This window comes from Elephas maximus, chromosome 16 (genome assembly GCF_024166365.1).
Source record: "Elephas maximus indicus isolate mEleMax1 chromosome 16, mEleMax1 primary haplotype, whole genome shotgun sequence".
Classification (NCBI taxonomy): domain Eukaryota; kingdom Metazoa; phylum Chordata; class Mammalia; order Proboscidea; family Elephantidae; genus Elephas; species Elephas maximus.
Window position 1 is genome coordinate 6,926,537 of NC_064834.1, and position 22,514 is coordinate 6,949,050.

The 22,514-nt window shown below is 43.8% G+C and overlaps 1 protein-coding gene across 1 annotated transcript; it reads left to right on the plus strand.

Annotated features, from left to right (window-relative positions):
* The first annotated feature begins 4,396 nt into the window (after positions 1 to 4,396).
* Positions 4,397 to 17,405, plus strand: TMEM254 (transmembrane protein 254). Its single transcript, XM_049856021.1, has 4 exons — positions 4,397 to 4,671; positions 7,638 to 7,741; positions 7,931 to 7,990; positions 15,128 to 17,405. Exons 1-4 carry the CDS (start codon positions 4,582 to 4,584, stop codon positions 15,246 to 15,248), a joined length of 375 nt encoding a protein of 124 aa, XP_049711978.1. The 5' UTR covers positions 4,397 to 4,581; the 3' UTR covers positions 15,249 to 17,405.
* The last annotated feature ends 5,109 nt before the right edge of the window (positions 17,406 to 22,514 follow it).

Sequence of the window (22,514 nt, forward strand, 5' to 3'; positions counted from 1 at the left end):
GTTTCCTACTTTCTATCCCCATTTCCAATTAAGACCAAAGGGTGAAAGCCAAATATCCTTCCCTAACCAGTCACATAGGATGCCTCCAGCTTCCCCATGCCGATTCCTCCCCAAACCAGGGCATATTGGAAGTCTTGCCTTTTTCCCACCACAAAGCTTCCAACATCTCTGCTTCCTGTGGAGTCCCTGCCAAACCCAAGTGATAAGGGACTCCCTCGTTATACATAGCTCTGAGCAAATAGCCTTTGCTTGTTCTTACTTGGGTGCTCTTCGTTTATTTGCACACAATGTATTCTCCACAACACCACCAAACGTCTTCATTCCATTACTTAAGAAGAACCTTCACTGGCTCTCGCTGGGTATGGGTCACATCCAAACTTCTCAGCTTGATACCTAATGCTATTCATGAACAGGATACTACTTGTCTTTCCAGACTCATCTTCCTTCATTGTTTCACAGTTTTTCTTCTAGCAACAAATTGCTGTTAATTCTCTGGACACACAATTTATATTCATATTTCCACACATTCATTTTTTTTTTTTAACTTTTATTAAGCTTCAAGTGAACGTTTACAAATCCAATCAGTCTGTCACATATAAGTTTACATACATCTTACTCCGTACTCCCACTTGCTCTCCCCCTCGAGTCAGCCCTTTCAGTCTCTCCTTTCGTGAGAATTTTGCCGGCTTCCCTCTCTCTCTATCCTCCCATACCCCCTCCAGACAAGAGTTGCCAACACAATCTCAAGTGTCCACCTGATATAATTAGCTCACTCTTCATCAGCGTCTCTCTCCCACCCGCTGACCAGTCCCTTTCATGTCTGATGAGTTGTCTTCAGGGATGGTTCCTGTCCTGTGCCAACAGAAGGTCTGGGGACCATGGCCGCCGGGATTCCTCTAGTCTCAGTCAGACCATTAAGTTTGGTCTTTTTATGAGAATTTGGGGTCTGCATCCCACTGATCTCCTGCTCCCTCAGGGGTCCTCTGCTGTGCTCCCTGTCAGGGCAGTCATCGATTGTGGCCGGGCACCAACTAGTTCTTCTGGTCTCAGGGTGATGTAGGTCTCTGGTTCATGTGGCCCTTTCTGTCTCATGGGCTCTTAGTTGTCGTGTGGCCTTGGTGTTCTTCATTTTCCTTTGCTCCAGGTGGGTTGAGACCAATTGATGCATCTTAGATGGCCGCTTGTTAGCATTTAAGACCCCAGATGCCACATTTCAAAGTGGGATGCAGAATGATTTCATAATAGAATTATTTTGCCAATTGACTTAGAAGTCCCTGCAAACCATGTTCCCCAGACCCCCGCCCCTGCTCCGCTGACCTTTGAAGCATTCATTTTATCCCGGAAACTTCTTTGTTTTCAGTCCAGTCCAATTGAGCTGACCTTCCATGTATTGAGTGTTGTCTTTCCCTTCACCTAAAGCAGTTATCTACTGATTATTCAATAAAAAACCCTCTCCCACCCTCCCTCCCTCCCCGCCTCGTAACCACAAAAGTATGTGTTCTTCTCAGGTTTACTATTTCTCAAGATCTTATAATAGTGGTCTTATACAATATTTGTCCTTTTGCCTCTGACTCATTTCGCTCAGCATAATGCCTTCCAGGTTCCTCCATGTTATGAAATGTTTCAGAGATTCGTCACTGTTCTTTATCGATGCGTAGTATTCCATTGTGTGAATATACCACAATTTATTTACCCACTCATCCGTTGATGGACACCTTGCTTCCAACTTTTTGCTATTGTAAACAGAGCTGCAATAAACACGGGTGTGCATATATCTGTTTGTGTGAAGGCTCTTGTATCTCTAGGGTATATTCTGAGGAGTGGGATTTCTGGGTTGTATGGTAGTTCTATTTCTAACTGTTTAAGATAACGCCAGATAGATTTCCAAAGTGGTTGTACCATTTTACATTCCCACCAGCAGTGTATAAGAGTTCCAATCTCTCCGCAGCCTCTCCAACATTTATTATTTTGTGTTTTTTGGATTAATGCCAGCCTTGTTGGTGTGAGATGGAATCTCATCGTAGTTTTAATTTGCACTTCTCTAATGGCTAATGATCGAGAGCATTTTCTCATGTATCTGTTGGCTGCCTGAATATCTTCTTTAGTGAAATGTGTGTTCATATCCTTTGCCCACTTCTTGATTGGGTTGTTTGTCTTTTTGTGGTTGGGTTTTGACAGAATCATGTAGATTTTAGAGATGAGGCGCTGGTCGGAGATGTCATAGCTGAAAATTCCTTCCCAGTCTGTAGGTGGTCTTTTTACTCTTTTGGTGAAGTCTTTAGATGAGCATAGGTGTTTGATTTTTAGGAGCTCCCAGTTATCGGGTTTCTCTTCATCATTTTTGGTAATGTTTTGTATTCTGTTTATGCCTTGTATTAGGGCTCCTAGGGTTGTCCCTATTTTTTCTTCCATGATCTTTATCGTTTTAGTCTTTATGTTTAGGCCTTTGATCCACTTGGAGTTAGTTTTTGTGCATGGTGTAAGGTATGGGTCCTGTTTCATTTTTTTGCAAATGGATATCCAGTTATGCCAGCACCATTTGTTAAAAAGGCTATCTTTTCCCCAGTTAACTGACTCTGGTCCTTTGTCAAATATCAGCTGCTCATACGTGGATGGATCTATACCTGGGTTCTCAATTCTGTTCCATTGGTCTATGTGCCTGTTGTTGTACCAGTACCAGGCTGTTTTGACTACTGTGGCTGTATAATAGGTTCTGAAATCAGGTAGAGTGAGACCTCCCACTTTCTTCTTCTTTTTCAATAATGCTTTACTTATCCGAGGCTTCTTTCCCTTCCATATGAAGTTGGTGATTTGTTTCTCCAACACATTAAAAAATGACATTGGAATTTGGATCGGAAGTGCATTGTATGTATAGATGGCTTTTGGTAGAATAGACATTTTTACTATGTTAAGTCTTCCTATCCGTGAGCAAGGTATGTTTTTCCACTTAAGTATGTCCTTTTGAATTTCTTGTAGTAGAGCTTTGTAGTTTTCTTTGTATAGGTCTTTCACATCCTTGGTAAGATTTATTCCTAAGTATCTTATCTTCTTGGGGGCTACTGTGAATGGTATTGATTTGGTTCACACATTCATTTTTGCTTAAAAATTTCCCTAACCCCCCCCTCATCCTATGATCTTGGGGAAATTTTTTTCTTTTTCCCCTTCTTTCTGTATCTCAGCATATGCCCATCCTATTCTTACAGCCATCTCATCAAAACTCCCCTGGAGGTACTATTATCTCTGTCCCGTATGGTGCTGCTCGGTTTGTTTGTTTGTGTTTGGAAAAAGTGGGATAGAGTTTAAAATGTTTTTTTTCCAAAATAGATAACCTTAAATGTCCCAAAATAATTTACTAATAAGTCCATTTTTTCCTCCATAATTTGACATGTTACCTTTATTATAAACAAATGCTTGGATATATCAAGTCTATCTGTGGAGTCGGTGTCATTTTTCTATGGATCTACTCGTCATACGTGTATCAAATAACAAATATTTTAAATTATTATAGCTCCTTATAGTGTCTTGATACCTGGTAGGCTGATCTTAAGGAAAAATAATCTTGTTTTTGCTTCATTTTGGATTACTAAAATTGCCAGTAAGGTTGACCAACTTCTCATATTTCTTGGCCATCCATGTTTTTTGTTTTGGGGAGATCCAAGTCATATCCTTTACTTATTTATCTATTATTTGAATTGAGAATTCCTTCTTCTGGGTCTTTCATCTTTATTTATGGTCTTTCATAAGAATGTAGATTTTAATTTGGATGCAGTTAAATTTTCAGTTTTCCCTACATGTTTATTATTATTATTATTGTGGGAAAAAAGGTATAACAAAACACTCGCCGCTTCAGTATTTCTCACATGTATATAATCCAGTGACAATTACTGTCCTCATGTTGTGCAACCTTCATCGCTATTCAGTTTCCTAATTTTTCACCACCTTTATCAGAAACTCAGCGCTTAGAAGAATGCCTTGAACATGTTTATTGTTTTTACCCATTTTTAAGCCCCGGGTCAAACACCACATGAAGCCTAAACAGAAGCCCCTCAGATCGACCCACGCCTCTTCTAAATCTCCACTGCGCAGTGAGAGCACAGCACTTGGCAGAGGCCCTGGCACCTACAGTAAAAGGCTCGGCAGTGTTAACCACCAAAACTTAAAAAGCACCGTGTGCCAGACACTGTCCCGATTGCTTTACAGGTATTAAGTCATTTATTCCACCCCATTTTACAGATGGGGAAACTGAGGCAGACATCTAGCACAGGGCTGAAGTTCAAAAATCAGACTCGCAATTATTAGAGCCATGAAGCACCATCTAGTCCCACACTTTCAACTTAGACCCGGGAAAGTGACAATCCGGAAGAGAGCCCTCCTGCAAGATGACCAGGCGGGAGCCAGGAGTCAAGCAAGATCCGCGTTCTCGGCGAGGTGGTGAGACCGGCTCCTGCCCTCAGGCTCTCCAAACGAGCAGCAACTGCCCTCTCCCGGGTGGCGGCCAACGTCGCCCAGGCCCGCCCCCAGGCCCGCCCCCCCCGCGCCGAGCTGCGCTCAGCTGCACAGTCCGGGAGAGCGGTTACCGCCATGGGGACCTCGGCAGGCAAGGGGGCCTACTTCCGGCGGGGCAGTCCGTTCTGGTTCACGGTCATCACCCTCTCCATAGGCTACTACACGGTAACCGCAGGGGGCCGGCGGGCGCGGCCGGGAGAGGGTAACCGCAGGGGGCGAGGGTAACCGCAGGGGGCGAGGATAACTCCAGGGGGCGAGGGTAACTCCAGGGGGCGAGGATAACTCCAGTGGGCGAGGGTAAGTGCACGGGGCGAGGGTAACTCCAGGGGGCGAGGGTAACCCCAGGGGGCGAGGGTAACCGCAGGGGGCGAGGGGAACTCCAGGGGGCGAGGGTAACTCCAGGGGGCGAGGATAACTCCAGTGGGCGAGGGTAAGTGCACGGGGCGAGGGTAACTCCAGGGGGCGAGGGTAACCCCAGGGGGCGAGGGTAACCGCAGGGGGCGAGGGTAACTCCAGGGGGCGAGGGTAACTCCAGGGGGCGAGGATAACTCCAGTGGGCGAGGGTAAGTGCACGGGGCGAGGGTAACCCCAGGGGGCGAGGGTAACCGCAGGGGGCGAGGGTAACTCCAGGGGGCGAGGGTAACTCCAGGGGGCGAGGGTAAGTGCACGGGGCGAGGGATCCGCTCCCACCGGCGACGAGGGGCGGCGCGGGCGCAGTCTCGGCTCCCGCGCGCCCGGAGCCCGGAGCCCGGAGCCCGGAGCCCGGAGCCCGGAGCCCGGAGCCCGGAGCCCGGAGCCCGGAGCCCGGAGCCCGGAGCGAGCAGGCTCGCTGGTCTGCAGGAGCCCTGAGGAACCGGCCCGGCAGGCTCCCTACGTGGGGGCGGGAGCGGCTCCCCGCCCGCCGACTCGCTGTTCAGGCCTCCCAAGATGGCGGCGGTGTCAGGGGCCGGCGGCGCCGCGACCGCCTACTTCCGCACAGCCCGAGCCCTGCCGTCGCTGGTCACGGCTCTGGGGCTGGGCTGCTTCACGGTGAGGCGTGGGGCGCGGGGCGCGTGTGTGCCGGCCGCCAGGGCCCGGCGGGGCGGGGGGCCCTGGGAGACGGCGCCTCTGCGCATGTGCGCGGGCGGTTGCCTAGGTTACGGGTGTCCGCGGAAGTTCCGTGGGCTCGGAGGGTGGTGTCCTCTTTAGAGCGAGCCTGCTTTTCAGTCCTTGTCCCTCCACGGTTACTGAGGCTTATCCGAGCCTGAGATGAGCTCACGGGGGAGGAAGCCAAGTTGACGGACTAGCATAGGGTCACTCAGGGGAGGGCTTCTGGCAGCAGAGTGTTTGAGGCCGTTGGGGTTGCTTAGAAAACGGGAGTAAACCTAAAGGCTGAGTAGGGTTTAATTGGTCAGAAGGGATAGAGACGATATAACGTAAGACATCAGTGTGGAAACAAGAAGACAGAGACTCTCTACCAAGGGTAAGAGCAAGTTCTGTCTGGGTAACAGGGAGTTTACTGAAAGGATTATGGGCAAGACGTCTGTAAAAGTAGGTTGGGAACGATGTTGCAGTAATGCTGAAGGAGGGTGAGGCTGTTTAGATACTGCCCAGGAGATCCTGAAGATTGGGGCTTTGTTACGCCCGCAGTGTTCTGTGGGTTGGTGTCACATCTGATTGTCTTTGTCTGGTTTCCCCATAGGTAAAATGAAGGTGTTGAACTGAAAAATTTCGAAGGTCCATTTCTGTGCTCTGATTCTGGGTCTCTGACTAGTTAGAATATAAATGGAAGAAGGCTTTGAGGGACTTCAAATTGGGACATGGTAGAGCCGGCTACTCCCTCCATTTCTGTAGTTTGGAAGGATGCAGTGGTGTTTTATGTTTTATTTAAATTTTGGGTGTGAAACTGTGGGAAAGGTAGTATTGCTCTAGGCTGACATGTGAATGGCACAATAAGTTTTGGAACTGTTGGTACTTAGTTATTTATTCTGCTAAGGTGGCAGAAGTTACAACACAGAGACTTAGGAAAAGTTGGTAATACTACAAAACCTTGTGTAATTAAGCTTTTAAACCAAGTCAAACCTGTTGCCACTGAGTCGATTCCAGCTCATAGTGAGCCTGTAGGACAGAGTAGAACTGCCCTATAGGGTTCCCAAAGAGTGGCTATTGGATTCGAACTGCTGGCCTTGTGGTTAGCAGCTGAGCTCTTAACCACTGTGCCACCAGTGGTCCTCGTTAGCACTTCACAAAACCCGTCTCAATTATTTACCAGCTCTGCACGGTGGATCTTTCTCAGTTTAAAACCAAAAAAAACAAACAAACCCGTTGCGGTTAAGTCGATACCGACTCACAGTGATCCAACAGGGCAGAGTAGAACTGCCCCATAGGTTTTCCTAGGAGCATCGGGTGGATTGAACTGCTGACCTCTTGGTTAGCAGCCTAACTCTTAACCACTATGCCACCAGGGTTTCCAGTCCCAGTTTAGGGGTAGAAAAAGTGAAAGAAGAGAAAACAAAAACAAAAACCCCAAACCGGTTGCCATCGAATCAGTTTCAACTTGTGGCAAACCCCCATATTACAAAGTAGAACTGTTCCATAGGGTTTCCTCGGTTGTAACCTTTACAGAAGGAGATTGTCAGGCCTCTCTTCCGCGATGCAAGTAGGTGGGTTCCAACCACCAACCTTGAGGTTAGTAGGCAGTTGCAAAGTGCTTGCAACACACAGGGACCATGAAAGAAGAGAAAGAGAGAAAAAGAGAAAGGGGTTCTAAATTAAGTAGGGGTTTGGCTCAAGCCATAGTATATGCAGCAAAAAAGCTATCTCAGGCCCATAAACTCTTAAAACTGGTTAATAACTTTTATCATGTTTTTGGTAGAATTCGTCAAGAATTGGAGCCATCCACCCTGGGCACTGAGTCTAATAACCACATAGTTTCCTCAGCATAAATCTCTCACTATATAGCTTTTAAGAAATAGAAGTCAAGAGCACGGTTCCAGGTGACTTTGTTCAGAATTTCTTTGGTCTGCAGTAATTTACCTGAGTGTGGATGGTCTTACAAAGTCAGGATTATTTCATAGTCTCTCTCAAAAGCAAAAGCTTGCTGACCTTTTAAATGACCTCATAGGTATTCTGTGCCTCTGGTTCTCTTTCAGTGGGTTGTCTTCTGGCCTCAGAGTATCCCCTATCAGAACCTGGGTCCCCTGGGCTCCTTCACTCAGTACTTGGTGGCCCACCATCAGACCCTCATGCGCAATGGGTAAGGAGATCTGCAGAAATGGGACGTGGGCGTGGGAGTTCCAGGCTCACTGGGGACCTGGCAGGCCTGCAGTTGCGTTTATGTGTGAGCGGGGCTAGTTCACGTTAGGGCACCTTTCTTTCTGAGATTTCAGTGTTAGATTTCATCAGCACATAACCACCACCTTCAACTAGATTGTTTTTGTTCCAGGTACTGGCTTGCCTGGCTGATTCATGTGGGAGAGTCCTTGTATGCCATGGTATTATGCAAGTGAGTCTTCGCAGAGGTCTTTGTCACGTTCTTCTTGGTGTCTAAGTTGAGAGTAGCCACACTTAAAAAAACTCACGCACTTGGAGGCTGAGAGCACTCGCAGGGCAGAGTCGAATCCCATGCCTAGTACTGAGCCTGGCCCAGGGAGAGTGCTCAGTAACTATTTGATGAGTGAATTCATTTTGTTTGCGTTAATCAATGACTTTGCTATTCAGATGAATTTTGTTATTTAAAAATTTTTTCTGTACAACCCCAGTAAAAGCAAAAGATTAGACTTGATCCTGGTTTCAAAATAGAATCACCTGAAGAGCTTTTTCAAAATAAGGCCTGTCTGCTTTCCAGCCCTGAGATCCCAGTTCTGTAGGTCTGACTTCAGGTGTAGGAATCTTATTTTTTCAAGCTCCACAGAAACTTTTGGGGTACAGAGCATGTTGAAAACCACTGAACCGGATGTTACTCAGCAGACACCAGGGTAGGGCAGTACTATGTGCGAGTCGCAGAAAAGATGCTCTGTATATTTGTACTTCAGGCTTATGCAGTGTGAAAAAGAGGGTTATAGTAACACCAAATTGCTTTACAATTAATTTTTTTTCTGGTCCTGATTAACTGTCACCTCTATTGTTGTCATATCTCTAAAAATAGAAAATAAGATACCTTATTACTACTAAATGTTAATAATGAAAACAACCAATATTGATTGAGTACATACTATGCCAGACACAGTTAAGTGCTTTAGATAGGTTACATTACTCCATCTTCGGTTTATTGAACAAGCTGAGCTTTCTAGGACAGGAGCAGAAAGTGACTTTCGTCTTTCTCACCCCTCTCCAGTAAACTCATCCTGTGGATTGTTCCCTTCCTCCTGCCCCAACCCTGGATGAAACCTCAGGCCGATTCATAGGTTTTCCAGTCACTATCTAATATTATCAAGTCCAGTCCGCTCTGTTTATTAGAACCCTGAACTCTCATTCCATTCACAATGTCTGCCCTCATCCGGCTGGGGTTCGAGCGCCTGCTGTGGGGAAGAGGGCGCAGTTGATGTCTTCTCTCTCCTTCTGTGCTTTCAGTAGCAACAGTGGCTTGTGACCCCTTGGTGTGCTGGGTGTGGTTAAATGGCTACTGTCTTGTGGTCTGGCAGCTGGGTCCTGTGTGTGTCGTGCCCAGTACCGGCCCTTTCTTTCCAGAGAGGTAGTAGTGGATTTTCGGGAGACTGTCACTAGGGATCTCCCTTCTGCAGTTCCCTTGATGGTTCTTTCAGATACCTCCACCAACATGCCACTTAAAGTTTCATCCTCAGAACCATCTACCTCTTTATGGAGATGACTGCTACCTTCCAGGTAGGCCTCTGGGACAGGGCCTCTTTTAAATGCACCCATATCCAGTGCCCTTCCACAAGATCTGTATGGCTCATGGTAAGTGGCTTCCTTATCCATTGAAAATCCGGTATGCTCACAGTGCCCAGTGCAGCCACGTCTCTTTGCTGTCCCACCAGGCCGGCTGCACTAAGTCTTTACACTTTTAAAGTATGAATCAGATACTCATCTCTACATCTCCCACATTCTAGGGTCTCATGATTAGCTCTCCTAGTGGTTCCATTGCGGCCATTCTCTGGGCATGGCTCATGGTAGGAAATGTCACAGCACTCTAGTACCTCTTTCTGGTTGACCACGGCACGCTAGTACCTCTTTCCGGTTGACCTCTTCAGCCTCCCAGTGAGATCTGAGCTTGGCGATGGGCAGCTCAGGCCTGCGGTTGAGAGTGGAGGAATGCCTGCCACCGATTCTGTTCTCAGCATTTGGAGCCTTAATGAAAACTAGAGTCACATTTAACATCCTGCTGCTGTACAGTTGTTTGAAGGGCGGAGGAGAAACAGTCCTAGAGAGGGTAGGTCGCTATTGTCATGTTCTTGAAATCATTTCTTTACGGTCTCGTATGTTGGAAGGTGTCACGGGCAGTATAAATCTGGATAAATATTCTTTTTGAATTACAAATAAATGAATAAATTTAAATGAATGAATGAATGAAGCTATGTAGTGCATTTGCAGCCTCCCCCATCCCACACCTGAGCATTAACTACTTGTAATATTTTGGTGAATTCTGTTTTCACCAGAGGTAATATTAGATCGTCTGTTTAGCTTTATATCTACTATAATCTTAATACTAAGCACTTTTGCATGTTTTAGGAGCCTTGGTGGGGCAGTGGTTAAGAGCCTGGCTGGTAAACAAAAGGTCAGCAGTTTGAATCTACCAGCTGCTCCTTGGAAACCCTACGGGGCAGTTTTCTGTCCCACTGGGTTGCTATGAGTTGGAATTCACTCTGCGGCAAAGGGGCCCATGTTTTAAAGATCTTTTGGTGTAGATGGTTTTAAAGTTTATATTCCATTTTCCTAATTGAATATTCTATAATATTCCATAATAATTCCATTATGCTCAAGTAACCCTCTGTCAGTGAACCTTTAATTTTTTAACCATTTTTCATTGCATAAAGTAATACATGTTTGCTGTTGAAAGTTATACATTTTATGCTATGAAAGTGCTGTTGGGGAAAAACTACTAAGTCTTTTTTGGTAGGTTAAAAATGGTATCTGGCCATTTTGATCTGCCTTGTTTACAAAAGGAGGTTGAACTTTTCTTTGAAAGATCCCTTAGAGTCTCTTGTGACATAAAAACATTTCAACAAAAATTTTAAGAAGATTTTTCCTTAGGGATAAATCTAATAGCAGCTCTTTGAAGCCAACATGAATGTTCACTCTTACTTTTTTTACATTCTGGAGTTTTCCCTTCATGATATATGGCTCTTGTTCTCCTAGTTCAGACACTAGATCTTTGCTGTGTATGTACCCCAGTTTGCTAGGCAGTCCCTAGAAGGGTTTTCCGTGTATCCAAACATTCCTATGTTGAGTAGACACAATCAGAATGTAGAAACAGGGCAGTACCTGGAATGTGGATATACCCTGTGATCAGGCAGCCTTGGGTGGTCAGACAGACAGTTGTGAAATTTTGCAGGTTACAGAAAGGACTTTTTTCTAGGGCAGGTAAAAGTACACTCACAAGCAAAGATGATCTCACATCTGCCTGAATCTTGGAGGAATCTTTAGGGGAGACGCCAATTAAGAAAGCCTTATAAAAAGACAAAATAAGCTAAGACTACAGATAAGGTGTGTAGAGAAGAGTAAGTTGCGATGGCCCCAGGAAAATCCTCCTGGGCCCTCCCGGCCACCACCTTTCATTCCTGTGAAAAATGCAGAAACAAGCGCTGCCGTTCAGTGGGCCTGCTGTTCCGAGGTGGCATCCTAATTCTTCATTTCCTCTCCTTTTCTAAGTATCCTGTACATTTCTAGGATAATATAAATTCATTTTCCAAAACGGAAATATTTTCATTGTTTTGCTCATTTCAAAAGTCATACATGTTTGCTGTAAATAGTTATACATTTAATGCTAAAAATGCACAATCATATAAAATGGAGAGTGAGAGTCTTCCATAATCCCAAAGATAGTCACTGTTAAGAGTTTTTAGTTCATATCTCAGGGACAGTTTTATGCATTTATAATTATATCTATCTGTACACACACACACGTACTGTGTCTATATATGCATGTACATACATACATAGCTGTACGTATATGCATACATATATACACGTATATGAGCTCTTCTATAACTTCTTCCCACTGTCACACATGCCTTTTTCCGTTGTCAGTACGTATAATACATACACTTAACCTTATCCATGTTATTAGTGAACAACATTCGATGGTATGGATGTGAATATATGTATTTAATAAATCCTCCTTCTGATGGACTTTTAAGTCTCCAGTTTTTTTTTTTTTTACTATTATAAGCAATAGAGCAACAAAATAAATTTCATACATCTTGACCCAGTTGGATATTTATTCCCTTGAAGTCTTAGATCTGGAATTTTGGGATTAAAGAATGAACACTTAATTGGCTTCTTGCCATATTGCCCTCAGAACTTTGGGACTAATCTACACGCCCACCCAAAGTGTATGGCAGTTTCCATTTCCTCACACCCTCACTAACACACTGCTTTTTTTTTAATTCTGCTATTTATTGAATTTTTTAATCATTATTATTATTGTATTTTAGATGGTTTACAGAAAAAAACTAGCTACTCGTTAAACAATTAGTACACCTGTTGTTTTATGACGTTGGTTACCAACCCCACGACAGACACGTCCACACACTCCCTTTTCGACCTTGGGTTCCCTAATACTGGCTTTCCTGTCCCCTCCTGCCTTCTAGTCCTTGCCTCCAGGCTGGTGTGCCCATTTGGTCTCATTTTGTTTTATGGGCCTGCCTAATCTTTGAATGAAGGGTGAGCCTCAGGAGTGACTTCATTGCTGAGCTAAAAGGGTATCCGGGGGCCATACTCTTGGGTTTCTTCAGTCTCTGTCAGGCCTGTAAGTCTGGTCTTTTTTTTGTGAGTTAGAATGTTGTTTTACATTTTTTTCCAGCTCTGTCTGGGACCCTCTATTGTGATCCCTGTCAGAGCAACTAACACACTTCTAATGGGTTGTCTGGCCTTTTTTACCCATTTGTGTTGTTGTTAGGTGCCGTTGAGTCAGCTCCGACTCCTAGCGACCCCACGTGCAACAGAACGAAAGGCTGCACAGTCCTGCGCCATCCTTAAAATGGTTATGCTTGAGCTCATTGTTGCAGCCACTGTGTCAGTCCACCTCGTTGAGGGCCTTCCTCTTTTCCACTGACTCTGTACTTTACCAAACATGATGTCCTTCTCCAGTGTCTGGTCCCTCCTGATAACATGTCCAAAGTACGTGAAACAAAGTCTTGGCATCCTCGTTTCTAAGGAGCATTCTGGCTGTACTTCTATGACAGATTTGTTCTTTCTTCTGGCAGTCCATGGTTTATTCAGTATTCTTCACCAATACCGCAGTTCAAATGCATCAGTTCTTCTTCAGCCTTCCTTATTCATTGTCTATCTTTCGCATGCATATGAGGTGATTGAAAATATCACAGCTTGGGTTAGATGTAGTCCCCAAAGTAACATTGTTGCTTTTTAACACTTTAAAGAAGTCTTCTGCAGCAGATTTGCCCTACATGGTACATCTTTTGATTTCTTGACTACTGCTTCCACGGATGTTGATTGTGGATCCAAGTCAAATGAAATCCTTGACAACTTCCATCTTTTCCCCATTTATCATGAAGTTGGTTATTGGTCCAGGTGTGAGGATTTTTGTTTTCTTTATGTTGAGGTGTAATCTGTGCTGAAGGCTGTAGTCTTTGATCTTCATCAGTAAGGACTTCAAGTCATCTTCCCTTTCAGCAAGCAAGGTTGTGTCATCTGCATAACACAGGTTGTCAGTGAGTCTTCCTCCATTCCTGATCCCATGTTTCTTCTTCATATAGTCCTTTTCTTGGATTATTTGCTCAGCATATAGATTTAGTAAGTATAGTGAAAGGATACAACTCTGATGCACACTTTTCCTGGTTTTAAACCGTGCAGTATCCCCTTGTTCTGTTCGAACCACTGCCTCTTGATCTATGTACAGGCTTCTCATGAGTACAGTTAAGTGTTCTGGAATTCCCATTCTTTGTGATGTCATCCATAATTTGTTACAATCCAGACAGTCGAATGCCTTTGTATAGTCAATAAAAAACAAGTGAACGTCTTTCCAGTATTCTCTGCTTTTAGCCAGCATCCGTCTGACCTCAGCAATGACATCCCTTGTTCCACGTCCTCTTCTGAATCCAGCTTGAGTTTCTGGCAGTTCCCTGTTGATGTGATGTTGCAACCATTTTTTAATTATCTTCAGCAAAATTTCACTTGTATGTGATATCAATGTTGTTGATTAATTTACACATCCCATTGGATCACCTTTCTTTAAAATGGGCACACGTGGATCTCTCCCAGTTGGTTGGCCAGGTAATTGTCTTCCAAATTTCTTTGCACAGACAAGTGAGCGCTTAACAGCATTGCTTCTGTTTGTTGAAACATCTTAATTGGTGTTCTGTCAATTCCTAGAGGCTCGTTTTTCTCCGATGACTTCAGGACAGCTTACACTTCTTCTTTTAGCACCATCGGTTCTTGATCATATGGAAGATGGTTGAAATGGTTGAAGGTCAACAAGCTCTGTATATTCCTCCCGCCTTCTTTTGGTGCTTCCCATGTTGTTCAATATTTTGCCCGTTGAATCCTTCAATATTGCAACTTGAGGCTTGAATTTTTTTTTTCAGGTCTTTCAGCTTGAGAAATGCCGAGTGTGTTCTTGGCTTTTGGTTTTCTAACTCCAGATCTTTGCACATTTCATTATTAATACTTCACTTTGTCTTCTCGAGCTGCCCTTCGAAATCCTCTGTTCAGCGCTTTTACTTCATCGTTTCTTCCATTTGCTTTAGCAACATAGAATACTACGTTCGAGAGCAAGTTTCAGAATTTCTTTTGACATCCGTTTTGGTCTTTCTTTCTTTCCGGTCCTTTTAATGACCTTTTGCTTTCTTCATGTATGAAGTCATCCCACAACTCCTCTGGTCTTCAATTGTTAATGTTCAATGTGTCAAATTTATTTTTGAGATGGTCTCTAAATTCAGATGGGGTATACTCAAGGTTATACTTTGGCTCTCGTGGACTTTGTTTTAGGTGGTTTAATTTGAAAGACTATATAAGCAGGCGTTTATTATTACTATATGCCAGGCTATACTAAGCAGTTTGTGTATATTATCTCATAAATCATCTCAAAACTTGGTGAGGTAGGTACTATTACTCCTATTTTTCAAATGAGGAAACTGATTCTGAGAGAGATTGAGTGACTTGTGCAGTGTCACAGCCTGGTCAGTGGCCAAGCTAGGATTCATATCTGGTCCATCTTTAAAGCACTGCTTCTTAACCGTTTCTGCATGTTAGAATCACATGAGGAGCGATTGTGTAATACAGATGCCCTGGGCAATAACAAGACTGGTTTCTGAGTGCAAAATGCACCATTTTAAATGCAAGAAAGATAGAAAATGAATGAACTAACCGTTCAAGTTTAGAATCCAGGGAAAAACAACAAAGTAAGCCAAGTGAGAATAGATGGAAGGAGTAAATAAAATAAAAAGGCAGTAATTCCTCTTCAACCACAAGATTAAAATTCTTTTTTTTTTTTTTTCCTTTTTAGGTATAAAGGCATCTCAGATGGCCGGGCTCAGCTACTCTGGTTCATACAGACTTTCCTCTTTGGGATAGCATCTCTCTCCATCTTGATTGCTTACAGACCAAAGCGCCAAAAGCAGACTTAAAGAAGACATGTTAAATCTTTCTCTACACTTTGACATTTGACCCCACGTTTTTTTTTTTTTTAGGGCAGGGGGAATGGTGGTGCAGCGTTTACTCAATCTTTCTACTTTATAGAAAGTTTCTTTCTTTCAAAGCTATCTAAGACCCTCTAGTTATTCATTGGAGCCCTGGTGGCATAGTGGTTAAGAGCTTGGCTGCTGACTAAAATGTCAGCAGTTTGAACCCACCAGCTGCTCCTTGGAAACCCCATGGGGTGGTACTGCTCTGTCCTCTAGGGTCACTGTAGGTTGGAATCGAATTGACAGCAACGGGTTTGGGTTTTTTTGGGTTTACTTACTCATTATTCTTTCATATGCTGTGGTTGAGCTTGAGTAGACCACATGTTATTTATGAGAGAAATAAGGAAAGATTTTAGCACTTCAATTCCACAGGCTAACCTCTTGGCAGAGTACTTAGAGCTGCCTTCTTGAGGTCCTTGGCTGTGTCGATGCTCTCCCCATCATCTGGTCTAAGAACCTAGCAGTTGCTTGGGTGCTTGCCTCTTTTGTATCCCCCTGGGAAGGATGGGGAGACTCTGGTGGCGTAGTGGGTAAGTGCTACGGCTGCTAGCCAAAGGGATTGGCAGTTGGAATCCGCCAGGCACTCCTTGGAAACTCTATGGGGGAGTTCTACTCTGTCCTGTAGGGTCGCTATGAGTCGGAATTGACTCAGTGGCACTGGGTTTCTTTTTTTGGGCGGGGGGGACACAATGGACAAGCTCGTCTGTCATTTCAGGACATCCCTTCCATTCCCAGTGCAGCTGCTCTCCTCCAAGGCCTTTCTTACCACCTGGACCATGGTAGCAGCCTCCTAATTTCTGCACTTCACTGGGCTACAGAATTAATTTTTCCAAACTCATGCTTAAACAGAGTCACTCCCCTGCCCTCACACATTCAGGTCCTCCTCCTGGCCTGCAAAATAAAGTCCAGACACACCTTAATCTGATACTTGGGTGATACTATCTTAATTTTCCAACTTATCACTCCTGCTACTATTTAAGTAAAGCTCTTCTCTCTAGCTAATCCGTGCTACCTGCAAGTCCCCCACACGCTGAATTTGCGTGTTGGCATACCTTTGCTCCTGCCTTCTGATTACAACACCTTACCCCCTCCTCTACCGTCTTAGATCTCCTTTCTTAAAAATGTTTCCATCTTTCTGGACCAAGATAGAGTGACCTTTCCACAGCACATCAATTCCACAGACGTTTATTAGGCACCTGTGAGGCAGTACCTGAACTCTCCAACGCCAAAGAAAGAAAGGAGACAAGGGAGTGTCTGGGTGGGGCAGGCTGAGAGATTAGCTCCCTTTACATAGAGGCACAGGGTTTATGCTTAGAACCCAAAGGAGATGACTGGGGAGTGCTATGCCCAGATCCTTCCCTACACAGAGCCCTAGGGACCCCACTGAGTGTGTGTGTTTGGTGTTGGGGTCCAGTGGTCACTGCCAGATTGCTCCTTCAAGTCAGTAGCACAGCTTAGCTAGATTTTCCCCTCAGCCCAGACCCACTGCCATGTAGGCTGATACTCCGTCAGTGTTTATTGAGCGGACAAAGGAGAGCATCTCTGATTCCACTTTCCATTCATTTGGTATCACTCCAGTTTTCATGTGAAAACAGCAGAACTCACTCAGTGTACCTTCATCTCAAAGGAAAGCCCAAACTGTCCTTGACTGGAAGTCTCAGCTTTCTGTGGGTCCCCTGGTGGGAAACCTGTTGTTTTCACACTGTTTCGTTCTCTATCACTTTCTCCAGTCTGTAGGTGTCTTTCCCCAGCCCTGGCTTACTCAGACACACAGACATTCCTGTTCTAGAGATTCTAGCCCATGGGTCACCCAGCTAGTTACTACCTCTCCCGTTCACCTATCTATACTTTATTACTACTGACTGGTTGTGGGGGTGGGGGGGTGGTTTGCTCTGTCCCTTTACCCTAGTAGAGGGACCATCTGCTGCTCGGAGCCCTTAGGGCCGTTTTCCTGCAGGCTGATGTGCTTTTTCAGTGGAAACCAGTCCTTGTTCTCCTTCCATGGTATGGTGGGGTGGGATAGGTTATTTGTATTAAGCACACATTTATGAGAATCTCCCTGCACCCGAAAAAGCTCCAAGTAAAAATACGACACTGAGAGGTTATGAGTCATGAATTATTTCTAATGGACGTAAATTTCTGCACTATCTCTGTCTTTCCCTGTTGCTCTTGCCATTAAGGGATTGCTAAAGTAAGGGAAAAGATCTTTGATCATGAGGTTAAACGTTACGAGAATCCAACCTAGACTTTTTCAAGAATGGCCCTCTCCAAGGAGCAGTAACTATGACGGAAGTATCGGTGGTGGTAGGTTATTGAATGAACGGGATTAACTGGAATAAAACACTGTGAATTGTCTCACCAACCCAATGGTTTTTTTGTATTTGTCAGTTTTGATAGGTTGTTACACACTTGATTTTACTTTTTTTCAAATAGATTCCATCGTGGAGCTGCCTGTACCATTCAGACATCAGTTTGTTTTTCACTGATAAGGACATGCGGAATGCCCCGGTTTTCGGGTGCTCACTCCTCCATACGCTCAGGGCCTGCCTAGCCCACTTCCTGCAGAGTCCGGAGGCGGGCATAGCTGTCTCCTATTCATCATAGGGTTGTCTACTTTTTCATCCTCATTTTCATTTCCTTCAGCATTTGATACAGTTTGTGTAGTAAGTGAGAGGAGGAAAAGCTGATTCCTATTCAGGTATTTTTTAAAATGTCCAATGTACTGAATCCTGTCATCTTGACTGGGCTGTTATTAGGGCTTAGTGTCACAGGGAATCTTAGTGGGCAGTAGGTGCTGGCCGTTCATTTTATAGACCCAGAAGCTGCATCCCAGAGAGGTGAAGTAACTTACCCAGCATCACCCAGAGAGGCATGACTCTGGCTGGCCCCTGGGTGCTCTCCGCCCCGTAGCTCAAGAGGTTGGAAGTAAATCTGTGAAGCCAAAAATAAACAAGGATAGAGACATCCTGGCTTTGTGTTGCAGTCATGGTGGTAATGGGGGAGAAAGAGCTTTATGTTGAATTTAGATTAGAAAAGGCATCTTGATGAAAGTAGCTGTTGGGGGAACAGACTAAACTTTTTTATCCATCTCTTCCCCCGACCCTAAAGATTTCCAGAGCACGTACAGTTTGGAAGAAGAACAACAATAAAGAAACACACAAACCAGCGACCTCACAGCTTAAGTTATAACATGCCCAACATATAAACTAACATTATTTCCTACATTTAACATGTTCAGGGCTCTATGCAATCCAAGTAAACATGTCTTATAAGCCATGGTGTTAACACAACTCTTGGGTTTGAGAGATCACATTCGAGATGTGTAAAGAGATTCTTTAGCAAAAACTTCCCATTTCAGAGAGTCCTTATGTCTTTCCATTGAGGGTCTGAGAGTACAACAGAGAACGTACAACTGGCTAAAGAACAGTGCCATCATATTTTAGTCTTGCCAGGGCCCTTGGTGGAGCTTCCTTAATCAAAGCTCTTAGTTCAGGCTGCCTGTGTTGTAAATACCATTTATCCTTCCCTTTCCCGTCAGCACAGAGAAAACATTGCTCGCAGGGCAGCTGAGTAACAATATTTTTAAGTCTGTGAGACCCTTCTCTCTGCAAGGCTCCTTGTCCACATCAAATGGTGAATGATGCTTCCGTGTTAGTCAAGGGGCAAACCCTGGTGGCGTGGTGGTTAAGTGCTATGGCTGCTAACCAAAAGGTTGGCAGTATGAATCCACCAGGCACTCCTTGGAAACTATGGGGCAGTTCTACTCTGTCCTGTAGGATCGCTATGAGTCAGAATCAACTCGACGGCATTGGGTTTGGTTTTGGTTTTTTGGTTAATCAAGGCTGGGCAATGAGAATCTATAGTTACCATTTTGTGTTTCTCTTTACAAAGAGGAGATTTATATTCTGATTCCATGATGGACATTTGAAAAGCCTTTTCAAAATACTCTATTTGCAATTTCCACTGAACATTTTAAGATGGCTTCTAAGTTTCTTAATAGGACTGAGTACACCAACTGCCTCGTTTCTGTTTGTATTAAGTCATTTACTTAATTAGGGAAAATACTTTGGGAACAATACTATTCAGGGAAACATTCAAGAAAGAAATTTCACTAACTTTTTTCTGAATGCATCCTTTACCAACACATTGCACAGGATGTTCCTAGTAAATAAAAATTAAAGTGGCCGCTGAGATTGACGAAGTCTTGACATTGTTCTAGATGAAAGAGAGGAAGGGTATCTATAAGGTAAAATAGGGACATATTCCCTAAGCTTCAGACACATAGGGACCACCTTCACAACTTTGTTGTGTCTACACTACACCTGAGCTTATTTATCTAGAGCAATTCATTAAAAAAAAAAATCTTCCTATGCAAGAATAAATTGGAAATCACAGGCTTGGTTTGTTTCGTATTTTCCTAAGACATATGAGAATAAGACAGTCATTGCCTAATGTCACCACGCATGCTAGTCCCACATTTGTCACACTATTAGTACTCAAAAAACATTGCCCTTCATGAAAAAGTTTTAGAAATAAACAGTAGTAATGGTTGCACAGCATTGTGAATAGAACTAATGCTACTGAGTTGTACACTTGCAATGGATAAACTTGCAAATTTTATGCTGTATATATTTTATCAATTAAAAAAAATGTTACCCAACTCATTGAGAGTGAGCCTTGGAATTTAACCTGGCTGTAGCAACAGGATTTTAGGCAAGATTTTCACCTTTCCAGACCGTAGTTTGTCATAGAAGAATGAGAATAATTTTACTTTGTGGTTGGGATGAAAATAGAACAGTAAATGTAAATGAAATCATCCAGGCAAAGAAACTTTGTCAACTGCAATGTGTTAAACAGAGTAAAGTTCTACTGAAAGCTTGTAATTGCTGGTGATGCATCTGGGAGGCTGCTTTAAAGCCGTGCTTCTCAAACTTGCCCGTGCAGATGGATCGCCTGGGGATTTTGTGAACTGCAGGTTGTGATTCACTGAGAATGGAGCCGGTCTGAGATTGTGTGTCTCACTGACTCCCTGGTGAGGGTAATGCTACTGATAGGCAAACCACTTTGAGTAGCAAGGTTTTACAGAAACTTTAGAACTAAAAGTGACACAGTTCAACCCTAGTTTCCTGGGAACCTGGGGTTGATTTCTATATATGCCAACATGTTTTTGTCAATAAGAAAAATGAACTGCTAGGTACCCTCACCCGTCTTTCAGTTGGTCATATTGAGATGGCTTGCATGTTGCTCTGATACTGGAAGCTATGCCACTGTTTTTCAAATACCAGCAAGATGACCCATGGTGATAGGTTGCATCAGAACTTCCAGACCAAGACAGGCTATGAGGAAAGACCTGGTGATATACTTCTGAAAACTAGCCCATGAAACCCTATGGATCACAACGGGATGGTGTCAAATATAGTCTTGGAAGATGAGCCCGTAGGTTGGGAGGCACTCAAACTGTTACTGCTGAGGGCACGGAGGACCTCCGGACTCAATGGGTCCTTGTCTTTCTCTTGTAAGAATACACAGAAGTGACAATTTTGGGTTCAGCTCTAACAGGTTTATTTTACTTGTGACAAGCAAAAGGAGTCAGTGGGGGCTCATGCTGCTCCAAAAGAATGACTTGAAAAGAGAAGCAAGGCAAGGGCTTGTATGGATTCGGTGGGGAGAGTAGAGCAATGAATATTCAGTGGGTTTCTTTGAAGGGGTGGGTCCTTTTCGGAAATGGTGGTGCGTACTAATTAGGCTGCGTGTGCATCTGGAATCCAAGATGGAATCTGCTGATATTCAAGATGGAGTCTTGGCAGCCCTTGGCATCACTTATTATGGGATATAGTGCAGGTGCACTGATCTTCAGCACTACATCGCCCTCTTCATCAGGTTAAGGAAGGGCAAACAAGTCACACCTTGTCTTTCTGTGCATGCAGAGCCTGTAAAAGGGAGAAGGACTAGAAAAACACTTAGGAGGAAATAGTAATTCACGAGTTGTTCTAACCTCATTTCATGTTGACAGGATGTGGTTCCTGTTTACCCAACTTCTAGATGATAATCTTAACAGCTCTTTTGTTCTGCCAGCACAGTTAACCCTATCTGTCTCAATTTTATAGTTGAAGACACTGAAGGGATTCTTGCCAAGATGGCTGACTAGCTAAGGCCACTGACTCCCTCTTCCCAAATCAACCCTGAAGAAACAGTAGAAGTGCAAGGGAAATATGGATTCCTAAAACTAAGGAGAAAAATTAGGATTTTCTCCCCTCAACTGAACACAACTAGAATATGTGGGGGTGGGGAGGACTGATGGCTGTAGCCTGGGCAGCAAAGAAAACTTGATTGGAGAACATTTTACATTCTGCTTTTGTTTCTCCCTCAAGTTCCATTTGGACAGATGGTCATAAGCCTGACCCTTGAGCACAGAAGTCTGCAGTAACAGCAACCCATGCATTTGTCCATCAATATTAACAATACAAAAGCCCCATGAATGCAATCGCTTTGCTATGCTCCCAACAGAATTGTGGATTACATTGTCTTTTTCCTACTTAATAGTTTTTTTTTTTTTTTTTTAGTGGTTTAAAGAGCCTTGGTGGCTCAGTGAGTAAGTGCCACTGTGAGAAAGATGTGTCAGTCTGCTTCTGTAAAAGATTACAGCCTTGGAAACCCTGTGGGTCTATGGGTTGAGATCAACTGGATGGCAGTGGGTTAATGGTTTAAAAGGGAAAATTTCAAGGAATTATTTGTGGATTGCCATCAAACAAGAGTTCAGTATGGGTCCTGTGGACTCTGGATTCTCAATCTTTAAAGTCAGTGGGACTAACATAACCCAACCTTGGCCCTCCTGCGATGCATTTTACAGACATGGTGGTTAATGCCCCAAGGGAAAATGAGCTCACAGGTCAAAAAACTGGATGGCCAAAAACTAGTATACACTGAACAACACATGTCTAAAACACTCCTTAAGTAGAAAATAAGGAGATAAGAGAAGATGTTAGCAAAGTGAAATAAGAATGAGAAATCATAAAAAGAATTTAGTGAAAATATTAGGTATGAAAAATAAAACTGTTGGAATAAAGAACCTTATAAATGGAAATAGAATGAATATAAACAGAATTTATGCATACAAGATTGTGGAACTGTCACAGAAGGCAATAGGAAAATATAAAAAAAGATTTAAAAAATGAAAGAAAAGCTTGGAAATGTGGAGAATAGATGTAG